This window comes from Physella acuta, unplaced genomic scaffold (genome assembly GCF_028476545.2).
Source record: "Physella acuta isolate Inbredline_101_S28 unplaced genomic scaffold, ASM2847654v3 ptg000082l, whole genome shotgun sequence".
In the NCBI taxonomy this organism is placed as follows: domain Eukaryota; kingdom Metazoa; phylum Mollusca; class Gastropoda; family Physidae; genus Physella; species Physella acuta.
Genome location: NW_026731602.1, coordinates 85,856 through 110,773, shown reverse-complemented (window position 1 = coordinate 110,773; position 24,918 = coordinate 85,856). Strand labels below are relative to the sequence as shown.

Genomic DNA, 24,918 nt, shown 5'->3' with positions numbered 1-24,918 from the left:
AACCCTTCTCAACGTCATAATATTTTACTTTAAAAATAAATTAAAAAAAATAATGTTTGCATAACATTAAAAAAACATATTTCTGATATGCGATTCTGAAAACAACCATTGATTTATGCAATACTTTAGATAGCTGATCAAATGTCAAGTGCTTACTGCCCTTGGTGACGAAACTATTTTAATGGAGTTATCGTTCCTGCCCTGCGATAACATTTCCGTGGGCTGCGATCCTCGAGTGTTTGCCGGCGATTATTTTGTCTTAAAACTCTAAGTACCTCGCCGTGCGGATACACCGGGCTCGCCTTGTCAACGCAATCATAATCGGGTAATCCCGCAGTTTGCGCACGAAGCGCGCAACAAGGCCCCGGCGGAATCCCGCGAAAGGTACCGGTTTTGTTGGCTTAGGTTTACGGGCTGGTGGGCCGTAAATGTCAGGGAGGGCTGTTGACTTAGGTCCCTGTCGCGTCGTGCGCCCGTGTGTTTGGGCTTTAAGAAAGGTCCGAGTTTAAGACAATAACTGTGTAAGTAGAAATATATCTGTCTTCTTCACTAATTATTCGTCTTCGATAGATACAGCAGCGTTTAACATATCTTTTCATAGCTTAAACCTATATATATATATATATATATATATATATATATATATATATATATATATACGCATTTGTTTACGATGTGAAACAATTTAGTATTAACTTAGGCTTATAAACATCATACATCTGTATATTTAAACTTTTTACTTGACATTTTATGATTAGCATATATTATTAAGCAGTTAGGTCTACATAATAAAAGTTTCAATTTGCTTGAAATGTTTTCCTTAAATAATTAATAACAAATATTTTAATTTTTTTCCTTTTCTTTAGACGTGTTCCGGTGACAAAATTTGAGAGCCACACGTTCTGGTAGCTGGAAACTCCAGAACTCCAGCCATCTCTTCTGTCAGCTGGTTGGTACCTGCGGATATGTAGCGCTGTTCGAATCCCCACAAACAGCCTAGGACTATCTGTCCAAACTAACGAACAGGCCAGGGCTTCATGTAGCTGTTCGGACCCCAAAAAACAGGCCTGTTCTACGTCACATCCTCAAAACCCGCTGTCATGCGCACAACGTAGGCACTGTCCGGTGTTTGACGACTTGTGGCGGCAGTGGTTTCCCTTTGTGATTTGTTTACGTAAAATGTTGACTGTACCTTCAGACAAACAATGTTTTCCTTGAGTTGGATTACCTCGCGGGCGTGGTGTATCGTGGGCGCTCTGCTGGCGTGGGGTAAGTCACCACAACTTCTTTCAACTCCCGCTCTCTGAGCTAACACAAACATTTTCTCAAGCTCTGAGATCACATGACCACCTCCCACACACATTTGAGAGACCTTACCCCTGTACCACCATTTGTACCCCCAATCCTCTGTATTAGCCAACCCCCATTTCCCATCCCACCCACCTGTACCCCCACCACCTGAACCACCCCCACATACATGTTCCACCCTCTCCTACCTGTACCACCCCCATCCACCTGTACCACCACCCCCACATACATGTACTACCCACCCACCTGTAGCCCCCCCCCCCTTTAACACCCCCACCTCTACCACCCCCATCCCTGTGACAACCCCAGCAGTATCTGACACTGACCCACCTGTTCACCATAACTCGTCCCACGTGATGGATAGATCACGTGTCTAGATAGCTGACAACATCCGGGCACTACCAAGTTTATTATACAGCCCCCCCTCCCTCACTCCCTTCTACCCCTCCCCCCTCACCCCCCTACTTCCCCGTCTTATTTGATATCTGACGTCGCCTGTTTAGATAATAAAATAAAAACTCATTTCAACCCTCCACTTCATTTATTTGACGGTTTCAATTGCGGAGTCTTTTAATGTGCCCTAAGTTATGACGCGGCGTCTAACCAGTTTTAGCACATGACTTTCTGGATATCACCGAGTTTTGTTAGCAAGATCACACAGACAAGCCTCACCCCACCTATTCCATCTCCCCACCCCAACTATTTCATCCCTAAACCCCCACCTATTTACCCCCTCACTCTTTCATCCCCTTGCACCTACATCTATTATACCCCCCACCTATTCCAACCCCCTCACCTAATTACCCCCCCCCCACAACCCCACTTCATTCATTCCCCCAACCCCACCTATTTCATCCCCACCCCCACCAACCATACCCCCTCAACGTGTACCTCTCACTAAGTGCTCCCCAAAACTTCAAACAAGGAAACCCTTCTGCTAAAGACCGTGTGCACTCTCGGCGTGGTTCAAGACATTCACCTCAAGGATTCGATCTTTAAAGAAAGAATCCGTGTCTTTAATCCGTGTGTCTTTAATCCGTGTGTCTTTAATCCGTGATCCAGGTTCAAATCCTGCGCACGTGTCAATGGGATAGACAAGAAAGATAAGCAAGTTTCACTCTCTGACCACACCACTCCATGACGTCACTACTATGGTCCAACATCTGCAGTGTGGTAGAATATTTTAATGTATGTGTTTGCTCATAACCCCCTCACCCCCCCCTCCTCCCAGACAGCACATAACCGAACCACTGTTATTATGCTAAATAGGTTGGATATCACTGTAATACCATTGAAAAATACAATGCAAATATCGGCTTGCCGTCATGACATTTGCTGTCATTTGTCTGTCCACCGTCACACAATCATGACTTTTGCTGTCAGCTGTTTGCCTACCATGATAACCATGACATTTGTCGTTATTTTCTGCCTACGGTCATACAATCATGACATTTGTCAATTCTATGAAATATTTACCGACATCGGTAAAATCTTACAAAATCTTCAAACAGCAGCCTTGCCACTCCTTTGTCTGTGTAACGTGTCTCTTCTCTGCTCCCAGTCTTCACTTTTGGTGGAAGATGTCACCACTTTAACCACACTTTTGGTGGAAGATGTCAAAATTCCAACCAGTCAAAAGTACCCCCCCCCCCCCCACCCCCATCTCAGACCCCCAATGTAAACCATTCACTCCAGACATTTATGCTCATTAAACGACTAATTACTCTCGACTAATTACTTTCCTGTCCACCACATCTTTGGAGGTCCTTTAAATTCTTCCCCCAGTCAAATGTCAGTACGATAGTGGCTTGCGGCCCTTTATGTCAGTACGATAGTGGCTTGCGGCCCTTTATGTCAGTACGATAGTGGCTTGCGGCCCTTGCCTCGACTCTAACGAGTTATGTAAACTTAAACAGTAGCTCCCTCTCTCCTCTCCCCCCCCCCCCCCAGGCTTGTTTGTCGTCGTGTCTTCGTCTGCCAGAAGTAAGCATACCAGGTCGTCGTTTTACTTTTACCGTCCACTCGCATCAGTTTACCACTGTTGTTAGGTCATCATTACTTTAGGTCTTTAGTGTTGATAGGTCATCATGGCCGATAGGTCATCAGGGCCGATAGGTCATCAGGGCCGATTGGTCATCAGGGCTGATAGTTCATCATGGCCGATAGGTCACTAGTGACGACACGAAAGTGTTGACTACGTTGTTCATTAGCAGCATGTCATCAGGCATGTCATCAGGCATGTCAACAGATGTTATCGTTATGTCATCGTCAAGTCATCAGTATGCCATTGTTTCGTACAGGTTACCATACCCCAACAGTTTCACTTATTTTATTAATCAAGCACATCATGGGACGGCGTGGTCGTACGGTAGAGTACTAGATTTATAACCCGAAAGTCTCGATTTCGGACAGCTATCTCGAAACCTGGAGATAGGGAATGTTAAGTTTGACGTCACCCAACCGTCAGTCCCCAGTGAGTGACGTCATCCAACCGTCAGTCCACAGGTTTTGTGAGTGACGTCACTTGTATCTGGGCAGCTGAGTACATCTCATCTGAACTTGATTTCAGCAATTGTTATCGCAGATTCTCGCGTCATCTCGGAGACTAAACTTACATATCGCGTGATTTTGTCTCGTCAGTTCTCAAAAGTTTTCAAATCTTAACTCCAATTTTCGCGAACAAAATTGAATGTGTATTTTATGTGTATTTTACGTTTATTTTATGTGTATTTTATGTGTATTTTATGTTTATTTTCTGAGTGTGTAGATTCAGCCAATCTATATTATAAGCTCATTACTAGATCAACTATCAGAAAACCGATGGGGCAATGAATTGAATTTCCGGTGGGCGATTGATTAAATGGGCGTGACTCCGGCACAAGTTCTAATATTACGATCCGATGTCGCTAACATCAAACAATTTGATGTTTGCTTATGGAAGCAACTTGCCCACCCGGATAATTGAATATAGGCTGGTGATTTATCGGTAAAAACGTGGTGATATTTTTAATCTAGAAGCTTCCTTGTAGTCAAGATATCGGGCGCTGGGAGATCGAATGTATTATAGGATGCTTAATGACTTGATAAACTATATGTAGGCCTATATATATATATATATATATATATATATATATATATATATATATATATATATATATATATATATATATATATATATATATATATATATATATGCTTTTTCGCACTAAGAATAACACAGATGTATTGGGCCATCACGACAAATGACCGAGTTTATATTTTTTCTCATGCACAAAAAGGCTAGACAATTTCCTTGCCTTTATCTTGTAAACTTACAGCAATAAAAAAAACATCAATACTATGATATGTCGCCCCACCCCTCCACTTGCCGTTAGAAAGGAAGGAGGGGGGGGGGGGGTGACGGCACCTACCTAAGTAAGCTCGCTGCAAGATTAGAGTCTGTGACAGCAGGAACTAAAACTACACACTTAACCCTTCAACCCGGGGCCGCTATCGCTTTCACAGACAGGCCGGCCGGACAGGGTCGTGATAAACGACGTTCGAACTGCCGGCACGGCGACGACCGGCGAGTGGTTTGAGAGAACCGGCTTGTTAAAGGCGATCCGGCTTGGTGGGAGACACGGAAAATACACTGATCAGTAGGGCCGTGTGCCCGGGGTGGGGCCATATCACGGGGTATGGTCGGACTGTATCACCAGGGTGGGGCCGTGTGCCCGGGGTGGGGTTGTATCACAGGGTGGGTCCTTATCACTGGGGTGTGTTGAGGCCCAATCACGGGGTGTGGTGGGCACTGGCCGTATCACGGATGTTTGATGCCCTTATCAACCAGAGGAATGAAGGGGTGGGGTGTCGATGACGATTTTAGTGTACGATATGCATATCCCTACACCGTTAAGGCTATACTTGTAGCCTATATAATATTGCATGTATATATATATATATATATATATATATATATATATATATATATATATATATATATATATATATATAATTTTGCAAAAAAAATTAAGACCCAAAACTTTTTAACTTCTACTAACGTGAGCACTATATCGGAACGCGAATCTTTAAAAAAATAGATGGTGTAATCATTTAAAAATGTTCGCCTCTGTTTTCTGTCAAACGTCTAGAAAATTGTCTTAAGTATCAAGTTTTCATTTTAGAATTTTAAATGTGGCTTCTCCTAATTAAATTTGATGATCTGCCAGATTGCAAATGACATGTCGTCACCGCTGATACCCCCACGTCACAGTTTGCAAGTGTTATGGATCACACGCGCACATATCCAATTACAAATGAATTATGAAGTTGACGAGATTTTAAAAATTCGCTTTCGGTCATCTAATTATGCAAATTAGTCATGTTTTTTGTCATTGCTCATTAAGCCAATCCGAATTCAATGCTATGATATGCCGCAAAACGAAGTGGGGCTAATTTGAAAGGAGGATTGAAAATTTACATATCCGGAACATCCCCGCATTTTCAATGTGGTAAATTTTAAATACCCGTCATGCAATGCCCGCATCCGGCGCACCTCGACCTGTCACGTGACCGGGTTCTTGTAATCTGATGACCTTGAACTGAGCGTGCGGCTCACGTCCGCAGTGCTAGAGACATGCGCGGTATGCGGGCGGTTTGAGATCAAACCCTTGGGGAATCCCTTTAGTTTTTTTTGGGAGGGGGGGGGGTCTGGCAAAAATCTGACAGGAAGGAACTCATTCAGGTTTTGGCACCGTCTGACGTCATTCGCGCAGATTTTGAAGATTCCAAGTTAAAGGGAGGACAACACAGAGCTAATTACCGAAAACAACCGTAAACTTTGCGCGTGTAGAAAAAAACTGTAAAGTTTATCAACGTAAGTTAGCACAGATGTCAAGACAACCCCATCAGACTTGAAGATCATTCGAGACAGGGCAAGTAGAGTTTACCTGTGTCGACATATGAAGGGACTGTGTGACGGATTGTTGTAGAGTTATAAGGGCAGTACCGGGCAGGTAACCCTGTACTCTGGTGGACCAGTAGATGGAGCCTAGCTCAGTCTAACGTGTCAGCCATTTTGTGGTGTGTGGCCCAAATAAACATGTCTACACATATAAGTTTGTGGCCCGTTTGAAGCGATGGCCCACATTTGGTATGTAGCCTGATCTAACGCGATGGCCCCCATTTAATGCATTATCCGGAATATTTTTCTGTGGCGTCAATCAACATATTGGCCCATGTAAAGATGTTGGCCCATCTATCGTGTTGGCCCACATTGAGATATGGCTCCTCATCTAACTTGTTGGCCCACATCGAAACGTAAGGGCCCATATAGAGATGCGGCCCCATATAATGTGTTGTCCAGAATTCGGCGTGTCTCTCCATCTCTAGGGCGCTATCCATGTCTAAATAATGCATGGCAAGGGGAGACTAACAGCCGCTGTGAGCCGCTGGATTGTCGCCCCTGTTCTCGTGAGCCCGGCTATTAGTGTTACATGCGGGGTTGTCGTCCCTTGTCCCGTGTCACACCAACAGTTTCTTTTTCTGGAACAATCTTTTGTCCAGCCGGACATTGGTCTGTCAGTTGGTGAAAAAAGGGGGTGGGGTGGGGTGGGTCGTTAGCTGTGGTAGGGGGTCAGTGGTCTGTTAGCTGTAGAGAAAGGGGTGGGGTCAGTGGTCTGTTAGCTGTAGAGAAAGGGGTGGGGTCAGTGGTCTGAGAAAATATCTCCAGATAGCTTTACTTTTAACAAATTTACCAAAACTAAATACTTGTGACAAAAATTTATGTCTCATTATCTTCAGACGAACTATTTTAATCAAAAACAAAATGTCTCTTGTCCGGCCATAACCGGACAAACATCTCTCGAGGCCACACATAACCGGACTCATCTCTCTGGAGCCTGGACCAAACGTAGACGGACAAAACATCCAATACACATGACGTGTATGAAACCATTGTATGTTCTGCCTGTGGTATTCAACATCCGACTTTCATTTCACTATGAATGGACTTGTTAGTTTGAAGATATAAAACATCGACACAAATGATTTCAGATTTTAAAATATTTCAAATGATGAAAGAAAGTATGTCACGTCAGCCGACGCTCCAGGTTTTTTCTAATTAATTACACACGTCATGTTTGATCTCCTCATTACCAATCAAGGTCTGAAATATGGCGCGGCGCGGCCATGTTTTGTCCAAGAGAACGGAAGCCATATGCGCGCGCATCCTTTCGTATTGAATTTAATTATCAGAAACTGGTGTATGGTTTCGGGGTTCACAAAATGATAATTAAAGTTCACGTGATTTGTCATGGTTGGGTGACCTCAACAGCATGTTGTCCAGATTTAGTTAGGTCATGTTTGAGTGACGTCAACAGCATGTTTCCAATTTTAGACTGGGAAGTCTTAGAGAAAATATACTCAACGGGTGGTCGGGTGGTAGCGTGCTCGACTGCTAACCCGAAAGTCTACAGTTCGTATCTTGGACTCGAATCTGTAAGCTTCCCTGAGTCCACTCAGTACTAATGGGTACCTGATTAACGTTAGGCACTGTACATGCGGAAGGTCATAGTGCTGACCACATTATCCCTTCACACCAGGGTCAAGGAATTATTGCTTGAAACAGCTACAGCAATAAAACAGCGCTCACAGCAATAGACAAGCAACTGTTTCACTACTTTATATTTAACCTTGACACTCTGTTTGTTTAGGTCTCGACATTGTTGCCTACGCCATTTAAATTTGATTACACATTTCTCCCCGGAAATGGCTGTTAATTAACAAAGAGTGTATTAATTATCCGGATAATTATCTCAGCTCTGCTGCACATCTGTCTGTGCCAGTGAACTAATGATCAGTGATTGTTTTTTATCTCAACACTTCTTCTCGCTAGTCCAGACAAGGGAAGCTATCAGAAAGAGAATCTTACAGGGGAGGTAATGACAATAAATATACGTATTATCTGGTTTCATTTCCCTTAATGAATGAACTGAAATAGATCAGTCATTATTTTTGTTCATTTTTATTATTACACGATTTGAAATAAAATTTTAATTTGCATTAGTCACTGACACGCCACTCGTATTTCACAACAACAACTCCCTGCGTCTCTAGAAACTAGAATTTCTTGTGCTTTCCCCGCCAACCGCTGATTGTTATTTAAAACTTCTCTCAGATTATACACACACTATTCTACGTGCATACATTACACTTAAGAAAACTTTTAGTTGGTCTATTGGACCAAAGAAATTACCCATGTTTTTTTTTATCAAACAAATATTTTTCAATTGTTCTTCACATTTAAAAGCCATGTAAAAAAATCGATTCCCTCCCTTTTCCATTTTTTTTTGTAAGCCTCAAGTTTTATCTCCCTTACTGGACCATTTCATGTACTGGCTGATCAAGTTGTGGGACGCGAGACAATAGGTCATAAACTGGAGGTGGATCCTGGCTCGTGCTTAATTAATGAACTTCACACGGAACTACGTTTTAATGGGGGGCTGGATATTTGGAAGTTATACGGTAAAAGGGCGACTCGGTGTGTGTGTGTGTGTGTGTGTGTGTGTGTGTGCGCGGGGGGTTCTTTTTTGGTAAGGATAAGTAACGTGTAACAGTCTTACCAGCATTGGTAAACAAATGGATGGATGGATGGATAAGTTGATGGGTTGGGTGATCTGTGCTTTGATCGATGTGTTGTGTTTATAGTTGGTGAGTGAGTTGGATAGTTCATGGCTGGATAGATGTATTTTTAGCACATTTATTTGAAGGTAGATGGACTGATGTATTTTTAGCACATATACATGAAGGTAGATGGACTGATGTATTTTTAGCACATGTATTTGAATGTGGGTGGACGGATGGATAGATGTTTAATTTTTCAGTGGCTGGATTGTAATGGGTTGATGATCTATAAAAGATTGGTATCGATTACTGTCCTGATGAGTGATCTGTTGAGTGGGGTGAATTAATGGCTCGTGTGGCTTGCTTTATGGATAGCTGGATGAATGGATCTTCCTTGAGTGATCGTAGGACATATGGAGGCCGACCGTTTAATTATTTAATTAGGTAATCGAATTATCACAAAAATCTCCCGCTAATCCGGGGTCCACGGTACAAATTTAATTAATCACCGAGAGCTAATTACTGAAAGACACGCCCGTCAATAAGCAGCGGTGGCCCCAAAGTTTTGGCGCCTGCTTCATGTAGCGCCCCACCCAGGACCGGCGCCGGCCCCCTGGTGAGATGCGGCGGGACCGGCGACCAGGACTGTGTTGTGATGACGCCCCACCCAGGCGAGTACTCAACCCCACCCTATCAATTATTGACCTTAATGTTCTGCATCTGTATCAGATTCTAAAACAATTTCCCCGCCCTCTTGCAAGCGATAGATTTTTTTTGGGTCAGAATTTTTTTTCTCGCATAAAGTTGCTTTAAAAAAAATCAATTCTTGGCAAATGAAAAGAACGATGCTCCGTTGTTAGAAGAAGAAAAAAGAAATACATTCCAAGTTTCGCAGAAGATCAAAAGTCTCATTCCCTATTCAATCTCCTGGAGTTTTATCTTTAAACCTAAAAAATACATGACAACTGTTTCGCGTTTTTTAGAACGACGAATTGTAACTCGGAAGGAAATGCAGCTGAGAGAAGTTATTAGACCCGCTTAATAGAAATATGTTAATTTCGTTTTAAAATTTCATGCCCCAAACATAGAGGTGGCAAAAACCAATAGTTGATTGGCATTTGTTGGAGAATATTTGAGGTGGACGTGTTAACACTGCACTGAGGGGACAAGTGGGTTCTTCTTCACCTATGTGGTGTGTTACTTAGATCACTATCCATCTTTCAAGGGGTGTGTATGGGACATTTTCCCACGCGTAGACCTGTAGGTTGTCTGAGTGTGTGTGTGTTTGTGTGTGTTTGTTTGTGTGTGTATGTGTGTGTGTGTTTGTGTTTGCATGTGTGTGTGTGTTTGTATGTGTTTGTATGTGCGTGTTTTTGTGTGTATTTTGTGTGTGTGTTTGTGTGTGTATTTGTGTGTGTGTTTGTGTGTATTTGTGTGTGTGTGTGTGTGTGTGTGTGTGTTTGATCACGTGCAGACCAGTGAGTGTGTGACGGTGTGTGAGAGTGCAGCTAACAATTGAAATTGCAGGTAATGAGTATGATTGTTGTTGTGTCAGTGTGTATTTCTGTCAGTGTGTGTGTCTGTGTCTGTGTGTAAATGTGTCAATGTCTAACTCTGTCTGTGTATAATTCTATAATCTCTGAGTGTGTGGACTTGTGTGAGTTTAAGATGTGTGAGTGTAGTGGTCTCTAAGCCTCTATTAAAGTGTGTGTGTGTGATGTGTGTGAGTGTAGTGGTCCCTAAACCTCTATTGAAGTGTGTGTGTGTGTGTGTGTGTGATGTGTATTTGAGTGTGAGTATCACCACTAGTGTAGCTTACTAACGAGTGTGTATGTGTCTTAATGACTAATACCGACTCTGCCCCATCTATGTACCTATGTACTCAATGATTGTTGCCACATCTATGTACCTAGTGATTACTCTCCCCCCCCCCATGTCGAAACTTCACGTCTTCAATCACTGCCTACAGTTCTCTATAATTTGTAAAAACCTCCACCCCACCCCCACACCTCCCCTAGCACCACTACGGGACGCAACTCCTTCCATCCTGTTGTATTATCTCCCTTACCCCATCATCAATCCCGGCATCCCCCGCCAACCCAGTCCCGGCATCCCCCGCCAACCCAGTCCCACCATCTCTCCCGAGACCCACACACCGACGCCAGATTAAAGTGCTGGTAGGTGCCTAATGAAATTTCTTCCTAATCTTTGATCTATTTCAAAGCTCATCAATAATTTGCTTTCAGCTCAAGGGTGTGGGGGTGGGGGTTGTGGTGGGGGTGGGGGTTGTGGCGGGAGGAATAGGGAGGAATAGGGACATCGTAACATAGTATAGACCTGTAGTCTGACACATTACTGTAAGCACCCTAAAACTAAAAGATCTATATAATATATTTTCTCAGGCCTTCTACCGTGGTCCTAGACCTCTCCCATCATTTCCCAGATTTCGCCCACTTTCCATTTCCGCCGACCTTTTTCCGCAATGTTATAATTTTTTCCGACACCCTCCCATTGTTTTTCGACACCCTCCATCTTTTCCCGCGACCTTCGCATCTTTTCCAGACATTCTACCATCCTTTATTTATTTTTTACCCCCACGTTCCTTAATCCCCCATTGTTTTTAGCTCCGACACACCTCCATAATTTATTTCCTCCAAGCCTTCCATCCTTCATGGAATCTATTATTAAATCAGGAATCTTTTCTTCATTGTCAACCTCAGCTCACCCCCCCCCCCCCCCGCCCATCATATACCCTATTCATATTATTTAGCCAAACTTTTGGCTGGTTGAGTCACGTGTCATATTCAGGGAAAAAAATCTATTTTTGGCAGTTCTAAAAACAAACCAGCCACGTGATATGCAATTCCGAAGGATGACGTCAAAATCTTAGAGTTTTTTCCAGTCATCAAGGGCAGGTTGAAACCTCATTAGAATAGTTGTAGCACATTAGCACAGTGCTGTAGCACATTAGCACAGTGCTGTAGCACATTAGCACGGTGCTGTAGCACATTAGCTCAGTGCTGTAGCACATCATCACAGCGTTGTAGCACATCATCACAGCGTGTTACCTAGAGAAGAAACTATTGCACTTCATGATTCTAAATGCTTGTGGATTGTTAACTGCACCAAACGACAAACCTCCTGTTCTGCCCCCCCCCCCCATGTATCCCAGTACACTGTGGTCAACTGATGTTTTGTCGGGTTGACCTCGAGAGTTAGGGCCCTTTAGCCCAACACTGAAGAAGTTGGGACAACTGGCATGCATACATAATGTCATAGTTACATACTGACATAGTTACATAATATCATAGTTACATACTGTCATAGTTACATACTGTCATAGTTACATACTGTTATAGTTACATACTGTTATAGTTACATACTGTTATAGTTACATACTGTCATAGTTACATACTGTTATAGGTACATACTGTCATAGGTACATACTGTCATAGTTACATAATGTCATAGTTACATACTGTTATCGTTACATAATGTCATAGTTACACACTGTCATAGTTACATAATGTCATAGTTACATACTGTCATAGTCACATAATGTCATAGTTACATACTGACATAGTTACATACTGTCATAGTTACATACTGTTATAGTTACATACTGTTATAGTTACATACTGTTATAGTTACATACTGTCATAGTTACATACTGTCATAGGTACATACTGTCATAGTTACATAATGTCATAGTTACATACTGTTAACGTTACATAATGTCATAGTTACACACTGTCATAGTTACATAATATCAAAGTTACATACTGTCATAGTTACATAATGTCATAGTTAGATAATGTCATAATCACATATTGACATAGTCGCATATTGACATACTCACATATTAACAATATTCCATGCTGCTATATTCTTACATACCGACAAAATTACACACCGTCAAAATTATATACTGACAAAATTACATACTGACAAAATTACATACATGCATAAATACTGTTGTGTAAACATAATGACATTCTAACACAATGTTATTCCCACATAATAACATTCTTACTTACTGACAGGCTTACATACTGACACCGGCTTACATACTGTTTTACATATTGACTGCCTTACATAGTGATATGCTTAATTTCTTGTTTTAACCTATACCAAGGTAAGTGCGCTGTGACTGGAGGTGGGGGTGGGGGGTGGGGCTGTAACGTAAAAAGAGGGGGGGGGGTATAAAATGAAAACAATAAATATTGGAGGAGGCTGTAGACTGCGGATCATGTTCCCCGTGTTCCCCGTACAGCGGCGGGAACAATGGTCGAGATGGCCCAGCTGTCGGCGCTCACACAAGCCCTCCACCGCCTGATTTAAGGCGGGTATCACGTGACTCGAGGCTCGCTCGGGGAGCGCTAGGTTACGAGGTGGAAAAAAAAAGACAGCACCGATTTAAAGACGTCGGCTGAAGGTGTTTGTGGTTGAAATGTACTCTAGCACCTACTGGCGTGACACATTCACACGGGGGGGGGGGGGGGGGGGGGAGACGACGACGGGGGGGGGGGGGCGTAATAATTAAATGACCAAGTTAGTTTATTGCCAATCAATATTGTCACACCATAACTTCATCATGATGTGAAATAAGGTAGATGCAGTAGTTCCCGTGTTCTCTTTTACTCAAGCATAATACAAGCGTATACTCGCTAACTAATGACATGTACTAATTTTAGCTGAGTGAACTCAGGTATGCCTGAAAAGTCCTGGTCAACATCTTGGTGTGAATGATATTTGAACCCGCAATATGTGATTAGACACCACATGAAACTCGTTAAATACAAATACACATGGTAAACGCTTACACACAACAGTCTAAGGATAAACTTACAAATCAAAGGCTAACAGAAAGGACGCTAAACACACACACACATACAAAAACTAAACATAATGTAAAAACTAAACACTAACATTAAATACGAATCAATACATCCCCGCCGCTTAGTTGCTTAAATTTTAATTAAAGGCTTGATTAGTTTTAGTAATTAAACATACGGATTTATTAGATTAGACTAACGCACTTAAATTAATTAAAACAAGGCCATAAATTAAACCCTGCTGATGTCGATCTTCTAGGGGAACGGCTATTTTTAGGACGTCATGAATTGGTGAAATACTCAACTCTGGGAGGCATTTAGGCAAATGTGAACACAACACTTAACTATTGGGGGCATCTAGGCAAATGTTAACACCATACTCAACTCTGGGAGGCATATAGGCAAATGTGAACACAGCACTCAAATATTGGAGGTATATAGGCAAATGTGAAAACACCACTCAACTATTGGAGGCATCTAGGCAAATGTTAACACCATACTCAACTCTGGGAGGCATCTAGGCAAATGTGAACACAACACTTAACTTTTGGGGGCATCTAGGCAAATGTTAACACCATACTCAACTCTGGGAGGCATATAGGCAAATGTGAACACAACACTTAACTTTTGGGGGCATCTAGGCAAATGTTAACACCATACTCAACTCTGGGAGGCATATAGGCAAATGTGAACACAACACTTAACTTTTGGGGGCATCTAGGCAAATGTTAACACCATACTCAACTCTGGGAGGCATATAGGCAAATGTGAACACAACACTTAACTTTTGGGGGCATCTAGGCAAATGTTAACACTATACTCAACTCTGGGAGGCATCTAGGCAAATGTGAACATAACACTTAACTTTTGGGGGCATCTAGGCAAATGTTAACACCATACTCAACTCTGGGAGGCATATAGGCAAATGTGAACACAACACTTAACTTTTGGGGGCATCTAGGCAAATGTTAACACCATACTCAACTCTGGGAGGCATCTAGGCAAATGTGAACACAACACTTAACTTTTGGGGGCATCTAGGCAAATGTTAACACCATACTCAACTCTGGGAGGCATCTAGGCAAATGTGAACACAACACTTAACTTTTGGGGGCATCTAGGCAAATGTTAACACCATACTCAACTCTGGGAGGCATCTAGGCAAATGTGAACACAACACTTAACTTTTGGGGGCATCTAGGCAAATGTTAACACCATACTCAACTCTGGGAGGCATATAGGCAAATGTGAACACAACACTTAACTTTTGGGGGCATCTAGGCAAATGTTAACACTATACTCAACTCTGGGAGGCATCTAGGCAAATGTGAACATAACACTTAACTTTTGGGGGCATCTAGGCAAATGTTAACACCATACTCAACTCTGGGAGGCATATAGGCAAATGTGAACACAACACTTAACTTTTGGGGGCATCTAGGCAAATGTTAACACCATACTCAACTCTGGGAGGCATATAGGCAAATGTGAACATAACACTTAACTTTTGGGGGCATCTAGGCAAATGTTAACACCATACTCAACTCTGGGAGGCATATAGGCAAATGTGAACACAACACTTAACTTTTGGGGGCATCTAGGCAAATGTTAACACCATACTCAACTCTGGGAGGCATATAGGCAAATGTGAACACACCACTCAAATATTGGAGACATCTAGGCAAATGTGATCACAGCACTCAACTATTGGAGGTATATAGGCAAATGTGAACACACCACTCAACTATTGGAGGCATCTAGGCAAATGTGAACACAGCACTCAACTATTGGAGGCATATAGGCAAATGTGAACATAAAGTCCATCTATTCGCTAAATAATTGATAAGACAAAAGTTTCCTCTAATACTTTGAAATGATGATGCTAGTTTTTTTTTTTTAAGTGTCGCGTACAATAACCACTGAAAAACAGCTGCCAGAGTTAATTAGAACTTTAATTTTTATAATTTACCCCCGTAATTTCGTGCGAGTTTTAGGTCTATGTGGACCCTTATTCTCTTGGCCAAACCGGAACTAGATAGAAACAATTTAACGCGTTTCCTCTGCGAAAAGTTTTCTCCCATGAAGATTCCATTCCACGTTTCTCTCCCCTTGATGTTTCCTATCTTGCCGATCTCTTCCAGCGTCTTCCAGCGGGCAGTCTGTCACTTGAACTCTATACCTCACCCCCCCCCCCCAACCCCACCCCGGGCCCAAACTCCATCATCTACCAGAAACACATTCGTCTTGTGTTATCCAGACATTATCCAGTCACTTTTTAATTATCCAAATATTACCCAGTCACTTTTTAATTATCCAAATATTACCCAGTCACTTTTTAATTATCCAAATATTACCCAGTCACTTTTTAATTATCCAAATATTACCCAGTCACTTTTTAATTATCCAAATATTACCCAGTCACTTTTTAATTATCCAAATATTACCCAGTCACTTTTTAATTATCCAAATATTACCCAGTCACTTTTTAATTATCCAAATATTACCCAGTCACTTTTTAATTATCCAAATATTACCCAGTCACTTTTTAATTATCCAAATATTACCCAGTCACTTTTTAATTATCCAAATATTACCCAGTCACTTTTTAACTATCCAGATATTATCCAGTCTCTTTTTAATTATCAAGATATTACCTAGTATTTCTTCCTAACTGTTCAGATATTATCCACTACTGAAACAAAACAAACTAATTGGTGATCCAGCTGCAAGTCCAGCTCCCATCCGGCTCGCATCCAGCTTTCAATCCACTCCATAAAAAAATCACACTCCGACTCGGCTTAACTAGTATCCAGAGAGTATCCACATGCTAATTACCACGACGAATCTACAGCTAATCTAATTTTAGTTCGTTCTGTCCACTAGTTGCCCTCAAATCACACAATTCAAGCCCTTACCCCACACAGTGATTGACACAACCCCCCCCCCCCCCCCCCCATACTCCATATGTCCCAACCAATCTAACTTTACAGCCAAACTGCTCAAGGTTCGATCTTGGTACTCTAGAATCTCGGTCGCGTCACAACATCTCCTGCTTACTGAGATTCGATCTTGGTGCTCTAGTATTTTGGTCTCACTCGATTCAGCCAACGTCCAACCTAAAGTTTTCTATCAACCAAATAAAGCACTTGTTTTGTTCGAGCTTTGTGTCACCACTCCCCCACCCCCCCCCCCCCCAAAACACATTTCAATCTCATGGCGTATCGATACAACCAAGTCTAACAACCATATTAAAACATCGTCATATTTCCTAGTAGTTCCCTACAGTTCCCAGCAATTCCCAACAGTTCTCCGTGGTTCCCTACAGCGGTTCCCAACAATTCCCAGTGGTTCCCTACAGTTCCAAGCGGTTCCCTACAGTTCCAAACGGTTCCCTACAGTTCCAAGCGGTTCCCTACAGTTCCCAGCGGTTCCCAAGAGTTCCCACATGTCGGTGACACCTGAGTCTCGAGACGTGTTAGCCAGGTACGACCCCCACACCGGAAGTAGAACACCTGAATACATACGGCATTTATCCGTACATCTGATTGGCTAATACAAAACAAGGAGCTGCCAATAACGAAAGAGAGAAACACTTAGTCTATTGTTCTTGTGGTGGGGGACAAGTTTTAGGGGGGGGGGGGGTTCGACTTTGTTCGGGAGTGTCGTTTTATTAACAAAACAAAGTACTGGATCCCCTCCCTCTCCACACACTTACCTGTACCAAACCACGCACACACACGCATGTGGTATAGCCACACACCCACACACCCTGACTGGGAGGGAATGGACCACACAGAGCTGTTGTTCTAGTGGAAGAAATGTCTTTGTGTCCGTCACGTTATATTGACGTAAGAAAACAATGGCGCCCATCCTTGTTATGGTCAGGCTTAAAGAAAGATGTGTTTATTTATAGAAGCTAGACCCCCCCCCCACACACACACACACAATGACGTCACGCTAAAGTCTACAACCACTCGCAAAATTAAAATTAAAATTTAAATTGATTTCTTTCTAAAAAAAAAATTTTTAAAAATTGTTCGATCAACTAAGAGTATTATATAAATCAATTTCTATTGATTGATTTACTTTCTAAAATGCGAAATAACGGCTAAAATTCATTTTCTACGTCATGCCACTCTAACTGAACCCCCTCTCCCCTCATAAAACAGCGTCACAAAACTACGGACCCCTCCCTCTAGGATTGTGACGACACAAAAAAATTATTTAATGTCGAAGTTTTTTTTTATTTCCCTTTCCAGCATTTTTAACTTCGATCCCATAGGCTGGCTTAGACACGTGGTATAAAGTCAGGTGACCTTTAGCTAAGCGTTTAATTTGACAGTCGTCAGTCACACGCCAACCTCGTAAAGAAACGACAACATCAAGTTGTCAGAGAGACTTGCGCGCCATCTTTCTCTCAAGGATCCGTGGGCCACTCGGGGACAAAAAACTCGGGGTTTACTTAAAGCGGCGGCCGCCATCTTGAGGAACCACTTGAACGCTGTTTGCCCAGATAACATTACACACAAAAATGAACATTTTTTTTTATCAGGGACGGGCACTTAAGCTTTTATTTTTTTACGCCCCCTTAGGTAATCTATCTCCCACGCAACCAACCCCCCCCCTTAACATAGGCAAACGTTTGTTGTTTTTAATGTATCCAATCTTTAGCTATATGATGATGTTAGAATAAAATGGTCGTAGCTTTGCATGTGCAAATTGTTTATTGTGACTTTGCTCATCTGTGAGTGTTTGGGGCGTGAGAAAATACGGTCGGTGTTTCAAGTAAAACGAATCAGGTGAAATAAAATGTTGGGGGCGTGCGAACATACGGTCGGTGTTTCAAGTAAAACTTACCAGGTGAAATATTGCTTGCCGGGATTGTTGCTACCAAAATTGTGTGTGTGTGTGTGTGTGTTTGAGACGATTTGAACTCTTTTAAAAACCTAACCCCAAACCTAGTCGTGACATAACTTCAATCCTGGCTCTAACGCTAATGACGGCAGAAAGTTATTTACATCCATGCTTTATTTTCCTGTTTGTCTTTATATTGGCGCCCATTGTATCATTATCATAGCTCCTCCCCCACCCCACCCCTCAGTCATAACCTAAGCCACGTGACCTCGTCAACCTGTCCCACATACCCGCGTCCCACTTCCTCTCCCACCCACCACATCACCCTCACTCCCCTTCGCCTACTCACCCCACCGTTTTTACCCCCCCCCCCCACCTAAAAAAGGGAGATGACTGCGTGTGGACAATGTCAGCTAATCTCACCCATCAATCACCTGGATCAACCTACATTGTCATGACTGACGCCGTCAGACCCTCCAGGCATGTGCTCTCTCTTTCATGCCCCCGCCCCTCCCTCCCCCTCCCTGTCCTTGCTCTAATCCCGCTATCCGAACTGCCCTTGACAATGAACTGCAGACATTTTACCCATAATCCCAGCGATCTATCAAGACGAGCTACACTTCCTGTCTATAGTGCATAATTTATTCAGATCTATCCAGCTCTCATATTCATTAAAAAAAACAACTTTTGATGAAATATCTATACAAGTTGGATAACATTCTTTAAAAAAAAATTTCACCTTTCAAGTTTAGACCCCGTGCTTCACGTGGTGCGATAAGTGTAGACTGTTAAGAAAGTTTAATTTTTTTTGGCACAAAAAAAAATTCCAGAATTGTTTTTAGATAGCCATTTCTGTAAAAATTCACCATGAATTTTGAATGTGTCACCAATTCTGAAGACTTATTACACGTCTTTTATTTCGCCTCTGCTAAAACCATTGTATTGTTTACTGATCGCGGCTAAACTTAGACTAACACTTGTACGAGTACATCAATTCGGATGTTGTGCCCATTGTGGTGGCTACGTTGATTAGAACAGGGACCTTCTTCAATGATGCCATGCAGTTTGTAAAATTTTCCTTCATCTAAGCTGAATCCTGTCACTTACCCGATTAACTATTTCGCACTGTAAAGATAAGTGTCGTGTGTACCAATAAACTTTTCATCTTCCGGTACGAACCCAATCGAATGTCGTGTGAACCCTGTCACCAACACAAGTGAACCCTGTCACCAGTCCTGGTAAATCCTGTCAACAACCCCCAGCCTTACTTAACACTACATCACTTGCCGTAAAGAGCTTTGTCACAACACAAGCAAACCAGCCCTATTGAACCCTGTCACCAACCCCTATTGAACCCTGTCACCAGCCCCTATTGAACCCTGTCACCATCCCCTATTGAACCCTGTCACCACCAGCTCCATCTACTGCTATGTCTCGGTGTCCTGTTATTCGTACACTAGGGCTTATCTACACATGATACCACCCCACCCCCACCCCCAATTGTTACGTCATTACTGACATCCCACCCACCCACTACACCCCCACCCCCACACTTGTATATTAACCCGTACGGCCACCAAACAAGCCCCACCCTCTCCATGATTGATTCCCCTAGCCAGCACGGTACATAAATTATAACAGTAATAAAGACACGTCACTGCCCGTCAGTTCGAGGGTTAAAAATTTATTACCTAGCTCTTGACTTAACCCTTTCATGCTCAGGTCTCTCCCCCCCCCCTCCCCTCCCAGCCCAGTGTACCTGCAACACTTGCTTACCTATCGAGTCACGTGGTTTGGCTATTAGCACACCGCGAATGTATTTTAACGATACACCTTTTTATGTGTTTTTATTCCTGTATGACTTATGTTTGAAGCTTCCCCGCTTACTGCTGAGGTTCTGCTTTCGACATAAAAACTTGAGGGCTGATGGAGATTTCCGTCCAAATCTCGGCGGCCGCGCTAACTCTGGTCGCGGGGGTCTGGTAAAACAACAGCTCCCCTGGGGATAGGGGCTTGTTGGGGAGGGGTGCGGAGTGGGTGGTGTGTTTAGGGGGGGGTGTTGCAGTGTTCAGTTCGTGTGTTGCGCGGGAGAGGGGGGGGGGGAGGAGGGCGATAGTCATAGCTCTCATCAAGCTTACATGATGGAGCAGACATCGATACCTACAGACATCGATACCTACAGACATCGATACCTACAGATTGAAACACCAAACAAATGTTACTCTCACGCTGAGTTAACCAATCAACTGTTACCCTAACATTTGAACCAATCATCACACACAACATTTCGAACCCCCCCCCCCTTTACGGTAACCCAGCCAGACGTAATAGCACGCTCCCGACAAGATTAAATCGTCTGCGCCTTCTATCAAGTAGCAGACGTGCTGGCATTTCGCGTAATCTTTAACCCAAACTTGTACACGACGTAGATTAGAAGCCCGCAGATTATCCGACCACTCCTGTCGATTAAGGTCAACACGTTGGCGCTTTGTTTCACGGTGGGGCAAGTAAAGCAGACGACGGTAATATTAGGCTCACAACCCGGGGCAGACGGCTTACAGGACATCGCAGAGAAGAATTTTCTAGAATAAATTTGCTCGTAACAGATTCCCCACTATGTAACTATGATTAATTTCCAGTGATAAAACGGAAACAATGTTTCTAGTTCTAAAGTAGCAAACGCTAATTATGTAATTACGGCTTCCACCGCTTCCGGGTGAGTGATTTGGTCAAGGCACCAACCCTAACATGCATCAGATGCTACTGGCCAGTGGGTAGCGTCTTCAAGATTTCGTCAAGGCACCAACCCTAACACGCATCAGATGCTACTGGCCAGTGGGTAGCGTCTTCAAGATTTGGTCAAGGAACCAGCCCTAACAATTATCAGATGCTACTGGCCAGTGGGTAGCGTCTTCAAGATTTGGTCAAGGAACCAGCCCTAACATGCATCAGATGCTACTGGCCAGTGGGTAGCGTCTTCAAGATTTCGTCAAGGAACCAGCCCTAACATGCATCAGATGCTACTGGCCAGTGGGTAGCGTCTTCAAGATTTGGTCAAGGCACCAGCCCTAACATGCATCAGATGCTACTGGCCAGTGGGTAGCGTCTTCAAGATTTGGTCAAGGCACCAGCCCTAACATGCATCAGTAGCTACTGGTCAGTGGGTGGATTCTTCAAGATTTGAACACGTAATGCAAGTCATACATACAGTTCGGTTGTTACAAGGTGCAATACAATCGTCAGAATTTAAGAACCAGGAATTATTCTGATATACAAATACTACGTACGTAAGCCAACATTGCATAATCACAGATCTACTACCCCCACCTCCCACCCCACCCTTCCCCCACAACTACCACACTACCCACAAGTAAGACGCCCAGACCGACGCCAGACTCCCTTAGCTTTAGTATACACAAGGGACGCTACTCTAATTCTCCAACCTTCAGGATAGTTCAGCCCGCCAGAGTACTCTAACTTTGCTGTCGGCAAAAGTCTAACATTTGTTATTATTACGACATTTTTATAGACTTCCTCCGCCATGCAAGGCGAATCCTGTCTGACCTTGATTGCCTTCCGTACAATAGGCGCTCATAACAAAATAGGATTAAAACATTTTTTATTCCCTGCCTTTGAAGTCTTTGAATAAATCCATGTTTTCAACTGCCTAGGCCGTCATTCACAAAATTTGAGCTCTACACTTGAATTTGTCAGCTCCCAATTTATGAGACGTAAACTGATGATTTATCAGCCATAGCGCACCGACGTCTTAAGTTTTTAAATAAGTCCTTACACCTCATGTTCGCAGATGGCGGAGGCCTTTGTGTGAATCACATTTTGGAAAGATTCGATTGCGGTGTTACGTTTGAAAATATTTAACGTTTAAGTTTAAAGTTAGGATACGTTTATAAAGGAGATAGTTAATATTTATGCCGTGTGTTTATTAGGTGAGCGGAAAAAAGTCACAGGGAAAAACAAAAAAAAGTCAGTTTTTGCTAGGAAAAAAAGTCAGAAATGAAAAATTTTATCGGGAAAAAAGTCAAAGAAATAAAGTCAGAGAAAAATATTACAAAAATCTTTAAGGAAATATTTTGATTATAATTGTTTTAGTTAAATATACTACAGAAATGTTAAAAATAAATCTAGACACATCATTGACGACTAGGCTTCTTCAGGTCTGTTATTAAATTGAATGGACGGTTTCGGATAAACTGAATGGACGGCTGTTTAAACTTTTGGATGCACCTAATGGACGGCTGTTGCAATTTTCCCTGTACCAAATGGCTGCACACATTACGTAAGATGACAAGCACGGTCGTTAAAAATTCGATGAGTCATTTCATCGTTTTTGTCGTCGAATGTTTCATTTTTCAGAACTCATTGACACCCCATCCCCTCACCTCCCCTCCCTACACCTTCCTCCACACCCCCAACACTCGTCCTACCTCTCCCCTCCCCCACCGAACACAGAATCGAACCCAACCATGGGAGGTAACCCCACAAAAGCAACTTAATTACTTTCTCTAATTTTTTTCTGATTTTAAAACAAATTACAGCCCTTTTGGTTCCTTCCGAGTTTTCCAATTTTATTTTCGTCCATTTTGAATGAGCTAAAAAATCAGAGTTTCCCAATGAGCTAAAAAAATCCGAGTTTCCCAATTAGATCCTGTTCCTCTCATGCTTAGCTGAATTGTTTTTGAAAACGCTGATTAAAAACAACACGGGCTAATGTGTTGAGTCAGTTTTCTTTTAATTTCAAATTAATTTCACTTGTGCTCCGTGGTTTCAACTTTTGGACGCGGCGACCATTTTTGGCGGGAATTTCGTTTTTCGTCTGACAGATTCGGGCGACTGATGACATTTGTCACGTGGTGTGTCATTCAAGTGTCACGTGGTGTGACATACAAGTCTCACGTCATAAGTGTTTACATATTGGGGTGTGTCTGGCCAGTGGCGTAGCGAGGTGTCACCCGGTGCGCACTTAATGGTGTCACCGCCAAGAGGTGTAGCGACCCTTCCCGGCACAAACTTTCAATTTATTTTCGATTTGCACCCCCCCCCCTTAAACTTTGGAATTGCACCCCACCCCCTCAAACTTTTGATTTGTACTCCCCCCCCCCCCTCCCCAAAAAAAATTTCCATTTGCACCTCTTAAAAGACTATTTCACACTCGAATTAATCACTTAATTAAGTGGAATTATCATTTTTCTCTATATATTTTACTATTTTTTTGCCTTAGTGTCACCCCTCGAAATGGTGTCACTCGGTGCGGTCCGCACCCCCCCCCCCCCCCCCCGCCCCCCCCCCCTCGCTACGCCTCTGTATCTGGCCCAGTACCAATAATTAGTAAAAAAATAAATGCAATAACATACATCAGTCAAATTCGAATGGATTCCTGGCCTTGATGAATGATGGAGTCATCCATTCGATCAACCCTTGTCTCTGATCACTGCTTGTTTATTTGATGTGTAAAATCATACAATTGTTATCATACATCTAATGATGTGTACAATCATACAATTGTTATCATACATCCAATCCTGTTGTCGTGTGATCGATGGCCGGTGATTTTTTAACATTTTAAACTAAATATGCACTTTGTGTGCCTGGTGATCAAAGAAATGGGAACTTCATCTAGAGACAATTGTTGTATCAGGGGTCGCAGGGGTCGTCCAATAGGTCGTCAATCAGGGGATAGTCAAACATGACGTCAATCAGGGGGTAGTCAAACATGACGTCAATCAGGGGATAGTCAAACATGACGTCAATCAGGGGGTAGTCAAACATGACGTCATTCAGGAGGGTCGTCCAGCATGACGTCATTCAGGGGTCGTCTAACATGACGTCATTCAGGGGTCGTCTAACATGACGTCAATCGGGGGTCGTCTAACGTGATGTTGAACAGAGATAGAATTCTAAGTGTTGTGATATGTTGTTTGGGTCGGGGAGAAGGGGGGGGGGTGGAGAAAGTAAATAAGCAAATATGATACGCGTGATAAATTTATATATTTCTTTAAAGATTAAAATTTAAAAAAAAATTAACGTTTGGATTATCGGTAGATTAAGGCTGGTTCAGTAAGACGAGATCCCCGGGGTTGTAAAGTGTTAACAATTACGGTTTACCTAATACCATCTGAAGACGCCCCAGCAATGAGTTACCTCTCCTGTTAGTACATAGAACTGTCCCTCTCCACTCCATCAACATAATGAGAGCTGATTGTACGTACGTGACATTTTCAAGTTTTTAAACTCCCATTTCTCCGAGTGAATGGATCCCGGTCCAACATTTGAAGTTCACCAAGTTGACTGGTGAATGCAT

General features: G+C 42.7%; 1 protein-coding gene across 1 annotated transcript in view; it reads left to right on the top strand.

Moving 5' to 3' along the window:
• Positions 1–24,918, top strand: part of LOC131957903 (uncharacterized) — a 93,622-nt gene that overhangs the window by 32,014 nt on the left and 36,690 nt on the right. The window contains exon 2 of the mRNA XM_059322736.1: positions 867–1,269. Within this exon, the coding sequence (XP_059178719.1) occupies positions 1,206–1,269 (64 nt within the window). The 5' untranslated portion in view covers positions 867–1,205. The remainder of the gene's footprint in view (positions 1–866; positions 1,270–24,918) is intronic.